The sequence below is a fragment of the Elgaria multicarinata genome, chromosome 8, assembly GCF_023053635.1.
Source record: "Elgaria multicarinata webbii isolate HBS135686 ecotype San Diego chromosome 8, rElgMul1.1.pri, whole genome shotgun sequence".
Taxonomy (NCBI): domain Eukaryota; kingdom Metazoa; phylum Chordata; class Lepidosauria; order Squamata; family Anguidae; genus Elgaria; species Elgaria multicarinata.
Window position 1 is genome coordinate 102,514,223 of NC_086178.1, and position 15,683 is coordinate 102,529,905.

Sequence of the window (15,683 nt, forward strand, 5' to 3'; positions counted from 1 at the left end):
GTGCTTTGATAATTTGCAGGGAAGCATTCTTTGTGATTTATATCGAAGTTGCACCTCCTCATGCATTGTGCAAATACAGCATTAACACACTCTGATCCAAATAACTCAATAGATGGGGGTCCCCTATCTTTTTGGGCCAGTGGGCACATTTAGGATTTTGAAAGAGTGTTGTGTATGGTTTTACACACAACAGGCTTCTCTAAGAGCTGTACAACAATGGAACCAGTTACCCAGGGAGGCTGTGGGCTCTCCCACACTAGAGGCATTCAAGAGGCAGCTGGACAACCACCTGTCAGGGATGCTTTAAGATGGATTCCTGCATTGAGCAGGGGGTTGGACTCGATGGCCTTGTAGGCCCCTTCCAACACTACTATTCTATGATTCTATGATAAATGAGAAATTTAACATGCTTGTGACTGGTTTGCAAGTTAATTTTATAATGTTGTCAACAGCCAGGATGTCTCCCACGGTTTCAGTAGATGGTGCTGTTTCATTGCAGCCTATTCTTTTCAATGGCATTCCCTTTTCAATTCAAAATCATGTGGTTGTTGTCTGGAGGAACCCATTTTGAAAGCGAAAAGATCCGAGACCTGGTAAGGTTGCGGGTCGTCCCCACCCCATCTAGAGAACCTCAAAGGCTTGTCCCTTCACAAAATGAGTACCATGGTGGTTATGGCTGTCATAAAAAACATATTTCCCAGGAGGCAAGCTGGAGAAAACAGAAGTGAAAAAAATAATTGTCCAAGAACCTAAGCATAAGGCAGAAGTGGGGTTTGAACTCTAAAACAGAAATCACTAATTTGAATTGCCAGTTTTCTGTTCCATCATCCATTTCACAGAAGCAAACTGATGAAACTTAGGCCATAGCCTTGTGTCCCTGTGGTGACAAAGCAGTCGAAACACTAGACCATGTTTTTTTCCAATGTAGCTTCCACAGGGAGGAGAGAAATAGATTTCTTGGCCCTCTTATGAGAAAATGCCCTGGAAGGCCACCCAAACAGTATTTGGAATATTTTCTGGCAGGTACAAACAAGTTAACAACAGAGTTAGTGGCTAAGTTCCTCTTCTCCATACAAAGGTCCCGCAAATCGATTTCATCTTAATTATAACTTCTATCCCATGCTGCTGTTGCTTATCGTTTGTACCAAGTGTTCTAACTATGCCTATATATTTTAAATATGTGTATGTTTTAAATAACTCTTTTAGCCTGTTCGTATAATGAACAAATGACTGTGATTTTATGGTTTTAAATTAATGATTGTGGGTTCTATTGGGTCTGTGACCGCATAATAAAATGTATGCATGTATGTAGGCCATAGCTAGATGGGGCGATATCCCAGGGATCACCCTGGGATCGTCCCTATGCATCCACATGATGCACAAGGGATCCCGGGAGCAGGGAGGGATGACCCCTCCCTTTCCCCAGGATATCACCCTACCCTTTAGTCGTGGATTTTCCGTGGTCTTGGGATTATCCCGAGACCATGGAAAGTGTAGCCCACCGTCACAGTTTGTCCCGGCTCCTCGCGGTTACTCCTCGCAAGGAGCCTGGAACTGCGCATGGGGTGCAGAGCTCCTCAGGAGCTCTGCACCCGTTGGGGTGGGCGAAGCGGGTTTTTTTTTTTTAAAAAAAAAAACACCCTACCTTTTAGCGCACGAGTGCTCTGTGCTCCTTCTAGTTTTCTTTAAAAAAACAAAATGGCGGGCACGACATTCTGTTTCTCTGAGGTCGTCGTGCATCACGTGTAAACAGAGGGGGAGATCTCACGATAACAATATCGTGAGATCCTCACCCCTCTATCACGCTAGACCCATAGGTCTAGCTGAGGCCTTAGAGACAAGTAATGTGACCAAAAACTGAGTGCACGTCAGATGTGGGGGTCTAACCCCCAAATGCCAAATTGTACTTTTGCCCCCACAAAGCATATAGAATGAAGGCAGTAACTGTGGGGAGATAGAAATAGCTTAATCCAGCATTTGGCCTTAGAAGCAAGAAGTAATTAAATTTCATGCTTAAACTATTGCAACTTTAAAAGAAAAACATTTTTTTAAAGACAGAATAATGTTTTGCTTACCAAAATAGTGTAATTTGTTTGAGCTGTTATTGCATCCTTAAAACGCTGCATTTTCTCAGAGTCCTGTAGACCAAGAAAAGAAACATAATACCTTTTTAGAAATAATTCCATAATTGAATGGCAATATGCTTTGATTATACGAACTAGGAGTTGTTAGGCTACTGAACAATGGAACTGTGTGCACGCTTGCTCAGAAGTATGTCCTACTGGGTTCATTTTACAAGATTTACTTCCTAGTACTGACGCTTGTGGAATTGCATCTTTATGAACTCACCTGTTCCCCACACCCTGAAATAATGTGCGGATTGGAATATAATTATCTTTTGGATTTTAATTATTTATTTATTACATTTATATATCACCCCATAGCCGAAGCTCTCTGGGTGGTTTACAAAAATTAAAAACAATGAACATTAAAAACAAATATACAAAAATTTAAAACCATCAAAAGCAAAAACTAACAATATCCATTTAAAACAACTATTCTGGGGTCAGTTAAAAGAAAATTACATTTCTCCAAGTTTTGCAATTCAATTCCTCAAGCATAGGCATGGTTGAGCACCTTAAAAGAACCCCCTTGACTTGTTTTTCCTCTTCATCATAGCAACCTGCTTGTTTACCAGACTCTTGATGGGAACCATTACAAGAGTAAAACACACACCCCAAAGTGCATTAAAATGCTGCTTTTTTTTTTAAAGAACTGGGGTGGGTAATGTATGGCGCTCCACATGTTTTGGCCTATAATTCCTAGACAGCATAGCAGCAGCTTCTTCTTCTTCTTCTTCTTCTTCTTCTTCTTCTTCTTCTTCTTCTTCATTACATTTATATACCACCCTGTAGCCGAAGCTCTCTGGGCGGTTTACAAAAGTTAAAAACAGTGAACATTAAAAACAAATATACAAAATTTAAAACCACAAAAAGCATAAAATACAAACAAAAAAAGACAATATCAATTTTAAAAAAACTATTCTGGGGTCAGTTAAAAAACTCAGCATATGCTATTAAATGTTGTTAAATACCTGGGAGAAAAGTCTTGACCTGGCGCCAAAAAGATAACAATATTGGCGCCAGGCGAGCCTCGTTGGGGAGATCATTCCATAATTGAGGGGCCACCACTGAAAAGGCCCTCTCCCTGGTTGCCATTCTCCAAGCTTCCCTTGGGGTAGGCATCCAGAGGAGGACCTTAGATGTAGCCAATGGTAAAGATTTAGAAGTTGCCCAGCTCTGACCTATACACTTTGAGCCCTCACATGTCCAGAAGAACACCTGAAGAAGGCTATAGTTCTAGTCTGAAGACTGTCTTTTTTCGCAGTTGATGGTCTGCCTGCACGTTTCACAGAGTGGTGTGGTGCTTCTAAAACATGCCAAACCCTCTTTGGCCACAGATGATATCTAGGCAAAGAAGGGAGGACAACGGTGCCTCTGCAGTACCACTCAGTCCCTGAAAAAAGAAAATCTCCATTTGTAAAGGAAGTAGAAATGTTCAGTGGGAACACAAAAATATATTCCATTCCCCCCCCCACTGGAAGAATTTAATGAGTTTAAATGCTAGGAGGAGACATGGGATAATTACCACAGAAGAATTATAGTCAGAGAGGGTACAGAGCCAGCCCTTAGAGCTCCCCGCTGAGGTCATTTGTAAACTGAGCAGGATTGAATTGCTTTAGTTAGGGGAGAGTACATGCTTCCTTATAATTGTGTGTAACAATGATCTGGTTGACTTTTGTTGTTCAGAAAAGCAGCTTTGGGAGGCTGTCATTTTGAGTGGGGTTGTGTGTGTGTGCAATTAACTCTTTGCCTGCCTGCTATTTTTCTACATAAAATCCCCCCTCTCCCCGCCAAACTCTTTCTCTCCTGCAAGATTCCAGATACATGTTTACATCTGTATTTGAAGCTGGAAAATCTGGTGCGATTTGGAACTGAGATTATGGGATCTGGAGGGAAGGAGGTTGGGGGAGGCTGATGTACCGTTCTGAATATGTGGGTGATGAAACTAGTATCAGCTGCTGGTCATTGCATTCTCCTCCTTTGGGCTGCGATATAGATTAGACCCAGGCCCTGACTCTCGCACTTGCGCTCCTTCCCGGCATCTGCACAGGAAGGAATGCAAATGCAAACTTTCCCCGCAGCGCTGACAGGGAAAGGAACGAGGCAGCCAGGAGGATGAGGAGAGGGATGCCAGCTGCTCAAACCACCTCTCCTCCCTCTGACCTCCGTTTGGCTGCCTGTTCCTCCTCCCCCTTTTTATTATTTGTAGGTGCGCAGAAACCGATAATAATAAAAAGGGGGGGAGGAACAGCCCCGTTCCTCTCTTTTCCCCCATTTTTATTTTTTATTTTTAAAGAGGTGTGGGGCCTGTTCCTCTCCCCCTCCCCCCATTTTTAAAAATTATTATTTTCCACGGGGCACAGGGCTCTCCTGAGCTCCGCCCCCTTCCCTGTCCAGCCCATGGCGACCAATCAGGGGGCGCCATGGGCTGTGACAAGTCTCCGCTGCCCAAAAAGTCAAGGTAAGTGCCTGACTTTTTTGGAGCACAGTTTCCAGGGTTTGCCCTTGTTTGGCTTCACAATAGTAGCTGCGTCATGTAGATAACGAGCTGCCACTGCGAAGCCGACCCGGGGCGAAACCCTTTGTGTAGACATGCCGCCAGAAGACAAGGGCATGAAAATGGGTACCTGTGAAAGGGAGGTGGGCCGCTTTTTGGTGGAGCTTACTGAGGACATCTTTGACCAACCCCCCTTTCCCACAAATCTTCTAGAGCTGACACCATTCCAGCAGTTCAGGCCTCTACCAAATATAAGCAAAAAGATAGGGGAGGGGTGGAGAAGGAGAAAATCGCCATACCTTTAAGGATGTTTTTTTATCTATCATTCCTTTTACAAAAGCTAAAGCTTCAGGAGTTGCAGACCGGATGTTGTCTACTCTTCCCTCTTCAAATCGCCGTATGGAAGCACTTTCATAGGTGGGGACAAGTCTCCCGTTCAATCTACAGTGGGTTGAAAAATGAATAGCGTTTTATTCCCCCTGGGGGATGAAAAGGTCGGAAAGAAAAATGACCTAGCTGGGTTTCCATTTTGCAGTCTGGTTTTGTTTGTATAATAAGAATGCAATTTTATGCTAATAGAATTCTATATGAAGGGTACATCACAACCCATTGCTTTTTTTTTTTGCTGTTGTTAAGTATCAGGATCGATGCACATACGGTTGGATTCATTTTGGTTATGCAGCACTAGGAAAGAAATCCTTTACACATGACAGCAAGGCCAGCAAAACTGTTTTGCTGTAAGTTCACGGAATGTTTCCCTTGCGCCATGTAATAATGTTGTGTGATTCATCATTTACTTACAGCATGGCAACTAATTTTCTTTAAATGAATAATAATAATAAAAAAATTGTTCTCTGGTGGGCCACTTGTGGCTCTCCAGATGTTTTGGCTTACAACTTCCATTATCCCCCACTGTTGGCTGTAGCTGATGGGAGTTGTGGCCCTCCAGATGATTTTGCCTACAGATTCCCCACCCTTGGACTAAGGAAGATATTGGGATTCCCTGATTCAGCCCATACTACAATTGAGTTGACGGGTGTAGGGTAATCTCTGAAACATCGCTGTTTCCCAGAAAGGATGGCTCAAGCCTTAACCACCAACTGAGCAATGGAGAGAGCAGGGGATGCCAGATGTTTGAACTAACTTGGCTACCTTGTACTTGTACAGAGGATGCCTGTCCATTGTTTTGTGATGTGACTGAGAAAATAAGTATTATTATGGGTTACAGCCTAAAGTGGGCATAGCCATGGGCCAAAAAAGGTCACCACACCAGTACAGCACTACTGTTTGTATGGAAATGTGCATGTTGCTAATTCTGCTAAAAAGGATTTTGGAGCCATTTATGTGCACTGCAACTGAACCTGGGTAATAGAGATGCAGCTGAACTCCTTGATTTTGTAGGATGTCCTTTGTTCACCTTCGCTTTTGTATTCCCCCCTCCTCATTTTTTTTAACGCTACACTGATAAATGTTTGCTGTCTAATAAAGCTGATTTTTTAAAAACTTGGCTCTGGGGCCTTTCATTTAGTTCCCCCGTTAAATTCATGATGCTTTAAGCGTGGAATATTTGCTGCTATTCAGATTCTAATGGCAAAGTGGATAATCTGCCTCCATACTCCAATTCGCCTGCTAATTAGGCCCTATTACTCTTCAGCTTGTTAATGCAGAGGGGGTTTATGACTAAAGGTGGGTGTTTTGTTATTTCCCTGCCTGACATCAATTATCACTGTGCTACAAATGTTAAACACTAAAGAGCATGCCAGAAGTGGAGGGACTGACGTAGCCTGGGGCTATGAATCTCAGGGGAGCCCAAATGAGATGCAATGGTGATAGGGGACCCCTGGGGAGAATATGGGTCTGCCACCAAATCCATATAAAGTGGTAGGGTAGGGGGTAATTTTGAAGCAAACCGGGGCAGGCCCAAGACATTTTGCTGCCTGATGCAAAGGACAAAAATAGCGCCCTCTCCTATTCCATGTGGGAAATTTGCCTGACTGTTTCTTTGACGCTGGTGAAGGAGCAGTGTCCTCCATTGCACCTGAAGGCAGCAGGGTAGTTTAAGGGGCACAGTACAGGTACACAGCTCACCCCTTCAGCATTTTGCTGCTGTCTCCCAGTATCTGCTGCCGAGGTGACTGCTTCACTCTGCCGAATGGTAGGGCTGGATCTGAATTGAATCATACTTCAGCACTAGAGACATCCTCCATCAAACCTGAGGGCAGCAGGCTTACTCAGGGGTGTGTGTGCAGGGCAGGCTGCATAATGCATACAACTCTTGTTATCCAACACCTAGCCACTGCTCCATCCCTCTCAGCATCTGCTACCTGAGGCAGCTGCCTCACTCTGCTTAATGGGAGGGCTGGCAATGAAGGAAAGCCAAAGCATTTTATGCAAAACAAAGAGGGAGAAGCAGTTGGGATGCAGTAGCCTTCCCTGACCTGGTGCCCTCCAAATATTTTGGACTTCAACTCTCATCAGCACCAGCCAGCATGGTCAATGGTGAGGAATTCTGGGAGTTGTAGTCTACTCTAGGCCATCTGGAGGTCAGTGGGTTGGGGAAGGCTGGGATACCTGATGGCAGCCCTTTGGGCCATTTCACACATTCCTCCCTTCCCCTAACATCTAGTCGAACTTTTCTCATGCTCTGATTTCCCATTCCTGCCAACAACAGTGAGTTGCACTGCTCCCTTCTCTGAACCACCCTGCAACAGTTGCCTGAAATGACTGCCTCACTCTGCTTAATGGTAGGCCCCGTTCCTGGAGGAAACCCACAGTGTACTAACCTTAGGACACAGAATAGGTCATACTCGGGGTTATACGGGTGGCAATATGGACAGCCCGTGAAAGGGCAGAACAGCATTGCAAGAACATGGGGTTGCGCCTGAAAAGAGCAGTCTCCTGTTTCTTGCGATGCTGAGTTCTGCCCTAATCCCCAGATCACTGAGAATTAACAGGTAAGTCCCAAAGGTCTGTTCCAGGTGCTTACTTTTTTCTTAGGCAGGGATGGGAACTCCTGGTTCCAAGTGCTAATCCAAATTTTGCAAAGCACCTGAATTTGTCAGAGACTCAAAACCTGAGCAATTTCAGAGAAGCAGTTATGCGATCTGTCACGACATTGACTGGCATCACTGGGAGCTGTTGTCCTGGTGCAAATAGCAGGCATGGGAGAGGGCAATCTGGATCAGGACAACTGCGGGGAGGTCAAAGGATTAAATCCCTCATACTAGGTCTTGATTTGGGTTGCCCCACCCCACATTCCTGCAATTTACACTTATGAAACCATTCACACCATTGCTAATTACTTTAATTGTTTGGGGAGCATGAAGGTGGGGTCCTTTTGAAGTAAAAGAAATCTCTCCCAGTTCGCTAACACTCTCTTGTCTGGATCCTTATTAGCGCAGATTGGGGTGATGGTGGGTGGGGGAGAGAAACTAGGTTTTATAACATCTTCCCTGATGAAGAGATCTGGAGATCTTGAAAGATTGCACATGAGTTTGTGAAATTTTGGTTGCCCTAATAAAGGTGTTACACCAATATGGGTTTTGGAATTGTATTTACAGTCAAGACAGCTACCTTTGCTTTTTGTCTCTGTTGTCTGGGGCTCCCGTGGACTCTGCCCTGGTGGGAGACTCTGTTTTCCTCTTGAATTGCACAATTCAAAGTTGAGCTGATTGCTAGTTTGATATGGCTTCACATACCTGTAAAATGTCAGTTGCAGTGCCACTTGGATATATGCATCTGGGCTCATCTTCTGTTTCTTAATAAACTCTTTTCCGTAGTTTTCAAATTTATAAACAATAAAATCTAGATTCTTCACCGTCCTAGAAAATGAGCAAAAACACCAGAAGTAAAAACAGGAAGTTTTCGTGTAATTTTAAAATATATGTCACACAGCAAACTCTCCCTGGTTTGTACTCCAAAGCAGGTGGGTGCGTTCACCAAGACCTTTTGACACTTGCCAAATCCTCAAATCCCTAGGGATTGTCTATACAGCTTGTTTACCCCAACCTAAATGCACATATTCACATTTTAGGATACATGACGCAGCTGTCCATTTGCCACAGCGCCGGGTTTCTAATCCAATAATGTGCACCTTCGCATTTGTGATTTACCGCGACTTTTAGATCACGTCTGAGTTTGCACGGCGTTATGGCTGTGTGTCTTTGTTAAATCAGATTTTGACGTGGGCGGAGCTTTGATGGTAGGACAACATGATTGGCCGATTTCCCGATTTTGCACCTATCGGTTGCCTCGTTCATTTGTGCCGATTTTAGTTTAATGTCTCTTTGTGGAGCTCCTCAGAGAACGCTGCTTAGAACAAATTTCTTTATGTATTTATATATTTATTGCATTTCTGTACCACTCAATATACGGAGCTCTCTGGGCAGTTCACAAAAACAAAGAGGAGGAAACGGGCAGCCAGACAAAGGAGACGTGTTCTGCTGCCTCGTTCCTTTCCCTCTGCTGCCTCGTTCCTCCCTCCCACCCCGCTCCCAGTTTGTCTGCCCCCATCTATATATGAATCTGCGGAGCTCCGCATATAAAATGTATAGCTTTACTCCTCTCTCCTCCGTAGCTTTGTATATGCAATAATGCGCACCTGCGCATTTATAACTCACTATAAAAATAAATAAATTCAGGAAATAAATCGCAGTTGCTGCTGCAGTGTGATGCTCTTTACCTACATTTGAATCAACGAAAAATCAGGTTTTTTATTAATGAGGAGCAATCCGGTTGTCGTATAGATAGGGGCCAAGTGATCATATGGCTCTCAGGAATATGCAGTAAAAAGCCATAGGAGCCTATTGTGAGTTAGAAAAGGCCATTCAGAAGAAACAACCTTTGTAGTGGCGGTATGGGAACATGCAAAAAATAATACTTCCATTCAAATTGCCTATCCAAATGAGTTGTTTACTGTCATTCATGTCTATACATTCTCTCCACACTCTGAAAGTCTAGACTTATTCCATGGTCTGCCTTCAACACACCGTATATACAGAGGCCACCCTTTGCATAAAATGCAAAGACTAAATGCCATATCCAATTTACTTCCTGTCATGTTTGCAGTCATTATTTATGTGACAGGAGGATAGCGATAATAATATGTACTACATTGCCATGGGGAATGTAGAGGCAAGTCCTGTGAGATAACTCAGCTCTCTTTTCGGGTTTCGTTCCATTCACCTCAGGATAGTTGCTCCATGTCTGCATATTATATGAAAGATTAGATGCAGTTGCCCTCTAGAACCGGGCCAACTCCTATAGTTTTCTTAAATGGGGAGTGGGGGTTTCATTGGAAAATTGTTAGCCCCACAATCCCAATCCAGATCAATCCCTCTGGCTGCTGTTTAGCAAGACATGGGAAATTGAGTCAGGGATCTCCATCAACTTGTCTAGTTTGACCCTTTAATTACATAGCTTAGAGGTATGCCTGCAGTTAGAGATGGGTGGAACAACTGAATTTTGTTCTGAAATAATTTAGGAAAAGTTGATGTGGTATTGTCATGGTTAGAACTGCAGCTGAGCTGCTGAATTCTCTATGATCTGTTATTTAGCCATTAATATAGTAGTTACCATTTGGTAATAAAACATAGATGGCATCTAAACCTTCAGCTTTTGTAGACACCCAATAAGACTGTTGCAATAGAGTTTTGGGTAATTAAATAAATTACTATCAGATTATTGTGAGGGTCACAATTTGTAGAAATATGATTTGTAAAAATATGTTGTAGAAAAATAAAATATATTGGGGGGAAATATGTTCAATGGTATGTGTTTCTTTTAGGGTTATCAAACAATAGATATTGGACAGTATCTCACATTGCCAGTCCACTTAACTATCAATGTACCACAAGTGTAAGCAACCTCTAGTGGTACATCTATAGTGTAAGCTAGTGTGATGAGATCCCTGGAAAAAGCCATCGAACCAGCCTATGCTTTTGGCATACTGCTAGAGGTTACTTTTGCTAGTGGTGTATCAATAGAGAGCTAGCGTGGTACAGTGGTTAAAGTGTTGGCCTGGGAGCTGGGAGATCCGGGTTCTAGTCCCCACTCAGCCATGGAAGCCCACTTAGTGACTTTGGGCCTAACATAGTCACTCAGCCCAACCTACCTCATAGTGTTGTTGTTGTGAGGATAAATTGGAGAGGAGAAGGAGGATTATGTATGCCACCTTCGGTTCGTTGGAGGAAAAAAGGCGGGATATATATGCAATAACTAAAATAGTGTAAGCAGATGTGCACTGTTGGATACTGCCCATTGTAGTGAATCATCCTCTGCCTTTTAACAGATTAATCAATGAATGAATTGATAAAATATAAATAAACTTACACATTTCCAAAATTTCAGCACAGAGGTTTTTCTGAGTCACTGAAGGAAGTATGAGATCATTTAATAAACAAATGTTATCATTGTTAGACCATCTTTCTTTTTTATTCTTCCTTACAGTGACACACTAGAATCTACATGGCCTCAAAAACAGAAACAAGTGTGTGTGTTTTAACTTTCACCCTCACCAATGAATATCGCCCCTAACTGATAAAAAAGCAACCCATACTCATTCATGGTGTAACACTGAAATGGATTTATACACCTTTTAAACTGATTTATTTATTTATTTATTTATTTATTTATTACATTTCTATACCGCCCAATAGCCGAAGCTCTCTGGGCGGTTCACAAAAATTAAAATCATAGTAAGACAATCAACAGGTTAAAAGCACAAATACACAATACAATATAAATTGTATAAAAATCTTACAGCCCAGATACCTTTGTGTTAAACATCAAGCTGTGAATTGTATAAATTCTCTGTACCTTTGAAGCTTGTCTGCTGCTGATGCCAAGTGTCCCTGAATTTCGGGGGAACATTTCCACCTTAATCTCCTTGGAGCAGGAAGTTCGCTCACTGAATCTGCTCTCACCAATTTCTTTGCACCTTCTTTCCTGGTTTCAAAAGAATTTTTAAGGGTTATAGAGTTTCAATTAATCAGACGAATGGCTGCAGATTTCAGTAGGGTTTTTTTTATGCTGATATCAAGGAGATGACTGAAGGCCCTGCCAGAGCTGCTGGTTCACATTACTGCTGCATGTATGTGAATAGCTGCTTCTGAGTGGCTAATGTTAGGGTGACCAACTGTCAGGATTTCCCCGGATTTGTCCTGGTTTTTGTTCTTTCCATGGTGTCAGGGGGGATTTTCTATAATTTTCAATAATGTCCTGGAATGACACACCTTCCTCTTTAAGGCTGCCATTAGCATGGCAGGAGGGAATGACATGCTTTCTTGAGGCACATCATTCCCCCACCCCGAGCTCCAATTGAGGTCTTAAAGGGGAAAGTGGGTCATTCATGGACATTATAGAAAAGGCCCCAATTGGAGTGGATGGTGGTGGTGCAGAATGAAATCCTTTCCCCTCCTCCACTCCAATCGGGTTCTTTAAGGTGGCGGGGGAATAACGTACTTTCTGCAGGACTCAGAAAGCTGCTTCCCCACACACACACTAGGTGTCCTCTTTTTTGGTTTCCCAAATATGGTCACCCTAGCTAATGTTAATACGTACATTGGTAAAATACTACTAGTTACATGAGTCCCTAGTTAGTTATGTACATCCATTGGACATATAAAGCATGGGTTCAGCCAAGCACCCACTAGCTGGTCATCCCATTGCTACTACCACCACTGATCAATATTTTCAGTCCTAGTCTGGCAGGCCATTTGATCAATATTGTCAGTCCTAGTCTGGCAGGCCATTTTACCAACTGGTGAAACAGGAAAGCTTTTTGCTTTTGCTGTTGCTGGTGTGCTTGATATGCTAGAACGTTGAAGCAGAACTCCCAGATTAATAATTTCATCACATTACCTACTACTTAGGGAGTGTCCCCCCCACACCGCATGGTGGGTATGGTTTTTTTTATGTCAAAGGGGTTGGGGGGGAAGCCTCAATAAAAGGTGGCCATTATTGCAAGAATCATTTTGCATGTAAGAAGGATTCAATCCCAAATAAAATTACAAATACACACAACAACTGCATTCAAGATCTATTGACTTCAGCCACCTACGAGAAGGTAAGTTGCCCCAAACTACTAAAAGAAAATAAATTCCAATTTATATGGGGAAATATTCTTGAAATATGTGCAGAGTAATGTGATCCACTGCAAAACCAGCACAGGCCAGCAAAGAGAGGTACATGACACAACCCTTTTAAACATGTATTTATTTATTTTTGCTATGTAACTGTTTATCCGATTTTTATTTAATGATTTTACTTATAGACATGGAACGGATACTCTTTAAAGACAGGGTGATAGGAAGATGGGAGGGGGAAACCTTCCAGGGAGGGTATGTGGGAAGTGAGGGTACAGGAAGGGTTTACTCTTTGTATTGTATTGAAAAATGAAAACAATGTAACAAACTGTTAATAATGAAAAAGGGGGTTTCGCTGTGTTTAAATTTCTGCACTGTTTTACAGAAGCAAGTTATAAACTGCAATAGATTAGAAATTTAAATATCTATGACATCAAGGTTTCACTGAATATCAGAATGGCCTTGAAAGGACCACCCAGATCAAACAACTGAGGAAAAGAAGCAAGATCAAAATGGACACCTTACAGGAGAGAAGGGAAGTGGTCTCCTATTGATGTAGCAAACCAATGGAGGTGACTTACATGTGTCTGAGCAAATGTTCGATGCACTGTACCAGGACAATCCCTTCGAAAGGGGAATGTTCGCACACCGTTCCACAGACTCCATCTCTTCCGACGACAAACTAAGTGGGGAAATAGAAGTGGTCAGAAATGACGCGTGACTTCAATGCCTTCTGAACGACGCTGGCTCCCTGTTTGCAGGAGCCTTTGTGCAAGGCATCCTCAATGGGCCCAGGGCCGGTGCCAGACTATTTTGCGCCCTAGGCAAGGTGAGCTACTTTCACGCCCCCCCCCCCAATGCCAACTTTGATTTTTAAGAACATATGTTTCCTGGGAAAAATAAGAAGCACAAAACTTGAAACTGCTGAATTTATTTTAAAGTGCAAGAAATACGTCATGCCAATTATAGCAAACAAATTGGAAAGGAACGTCTATGGGTCTAAAATGCATTATTAAATAGGAATATCACCTCCAAATCATCCCCCCCAACTCACACGTGCACGCACACACTCAGCATCATTCACTCCAAACAAACACACGCATGAACACATGCATTCACTCAAAGACCCCATGCACCCATATAGTCTCTCTCTCTCTCTCTTCTGGGTGCGTTCCGGAAGTCTGAACGTGGAGCTGCCCCACCCCCACCCCAGCGTCTCTGGCTTCGCTTCGGCTGGGCGGGCGCGGGGCACCATCTCGCCTGCCCAGGCCCAGCTGAATCCTCGGGCCGGGCCGGCTCACAGCCAACGCACGCTAGTGCTGCACTGCGCTCGCACCCCTCTGAGCTTGGCGCTCTAGGCGGCCGCCTGAGTGGCCTCTATGGTAGCACCAGCCCTGAATGGGCCCCTTCTCTCCGTGAGTCTATCTTGTCATCACCATTGTTGGTAGATGCTATTATGCCTCATCCTCTTTTTCATCATTGCTACCATTGGCTTGCTGACAGGCAGGGAGTCAAGAGCAAGTAAGCAGTGGCATCTGCTCCTCCTTCTCATCACCCCACCACCATTGCCTGGGCCAGACCAAGAAGACCAAAATGATGAAGAGGAGGATCAACTCCAAAGTGATCTTGTCCGTGTGAGCTGGGGTGTGAGCTCTTGGCAGGTCCCAACCATGCCTAACCTGGTGTCAGCTCTGCTTCTGAATATGAAATCCTAGCAAAAGGCCTGATGTCGTAACTGGAAAACTGCTATGTGGGAGGAGTACTTGTATATTGCAAAGACTCCTGGTGTCTTTGCAATATACAAGCAGTGTGAGTGTGTGTGTGTGTGTGTGTGTGTGTGTGTAGGCGTGTTGTACTCCCCTTTGGGATCGGAGTCAATGAGAATTAGCCTTCCTGGTGTCTTTGGACACAGGTAGGCCAAGAATAGCAAAAGCGGTTTGAAATACCCATGTCTGACACATCTGAGTATGCAGCCCTTCATTTTAAAGATACATTCTCATGAACAAAAATAGTACATAAGAAATGCCATGGTGGATCAGACTGAGGGTGCATCTAGTCTAGCACCTTTCACACAGTGGCCAACCAGCTCTTGGCCAGGGACTAACAAAGCAGGACATGGTGCAACAGCACCCTCCCACCCATGTCCCCCAGCAACTGGTGCATATAGTCTTACTGCCTCTATAACTGGAGGTAGTACTTAGCCATCAGGGCTACTAGCCATTGATAGCCTTCTCCTCCAGGCGTTTATCCAACCCCCTTTTAAAGCCATCCAAATTGGTGGCCATCATTACATCTTGTGGTAGTAAATTCCATAGTTTAACTATGTGCTGTGTGAAGAAGTACTTCCTTTTATTTGTCCTTAATCTCCCACCAATCAGAATGTGATAAATGGAGATGGGCGACATTTTGCCACTCTGTGCAGAGTGGGACACTTGTTCCAAACACCCATGAGCTTGCTCATGCAAAGTTGCTGAGTTGATCTCCCCCTCAGTCTAGAGGCCAGGAGAGGACTGTGTTAGACTGTATGCACATTTGCTGTAGAGAGCCAGCTGACCTGGGGTTGCAGACAGAATGCTAGCCTTGGCTAGGAACGAGGATTGCCATGTGTTCTACTTTACAAGGGTCCATCCTCTATTTGAAGGGCTGTATGGTCCATGTCTGGTTTAAAGCAGAGCACGGTCTTTGAAGTTGCCCATCTAACAGTTAGTACCTGGACAGCAGACTGAGCAGGTACACAGTTACCTGGTCACAGTCACTCCTGTTATGAGCAAACATTTTGTATTTCTGTTTAAATAATAGTGTTTTCCAAATACTACATGCAAATTAGCACATGCAAATTTTATATACGTCTGATCCTCTTTTGTCCTCTTTTTGGATATGTGCTTAAGCTGCGAAACTCACTGGGTGGCACTGAGCAAGCCATTTACATTCAGCTTCATCTAACTTCTAGGGTTGTTGTGCAGATAATATGGAACTAGG

At 43.5% G+C, this 15,683-nt stretch overlaps 1 protein-coding gene across 2 annotated transcripts in view; it reads right to left on the reverse strand.

The window, feature by feature from the left end:
- The window catches only part of CHAT (choline O-acetyltransferase), a 51,472-nt gene that overhangs the window by 9,215 nt on the left and 26,574 nt on the right, over positions 1-15,683 (reverse strand). For both annotated transcript variants that reach the window (XM_063131648.1, XM_063131647.1), the window contains exons 8-12: positions 13,286-13,386; positions 11,437-11,565; positions 8,319-8,441; positions 4,920-5,061; positions 2,076-2,138 (exon numbers count right to left, since the gene is read on the reverse strand). In XM_063131648.1, coding sequence (XP_062987718.1) covers positions 2,076-2,138; positions 4,920-5,061; positions 8,319-8,441; positions 11,437-11,565; positions 13,286-13,386 — 558 coding nt within the window. The remainder of the gene's footprint in view (positions 1-2,075; positions 2,139-4,919; positions 5,062-8,318; positions 8,442-11,436; positions 11,566-13,285; positions 13,387-15,683) is intronic.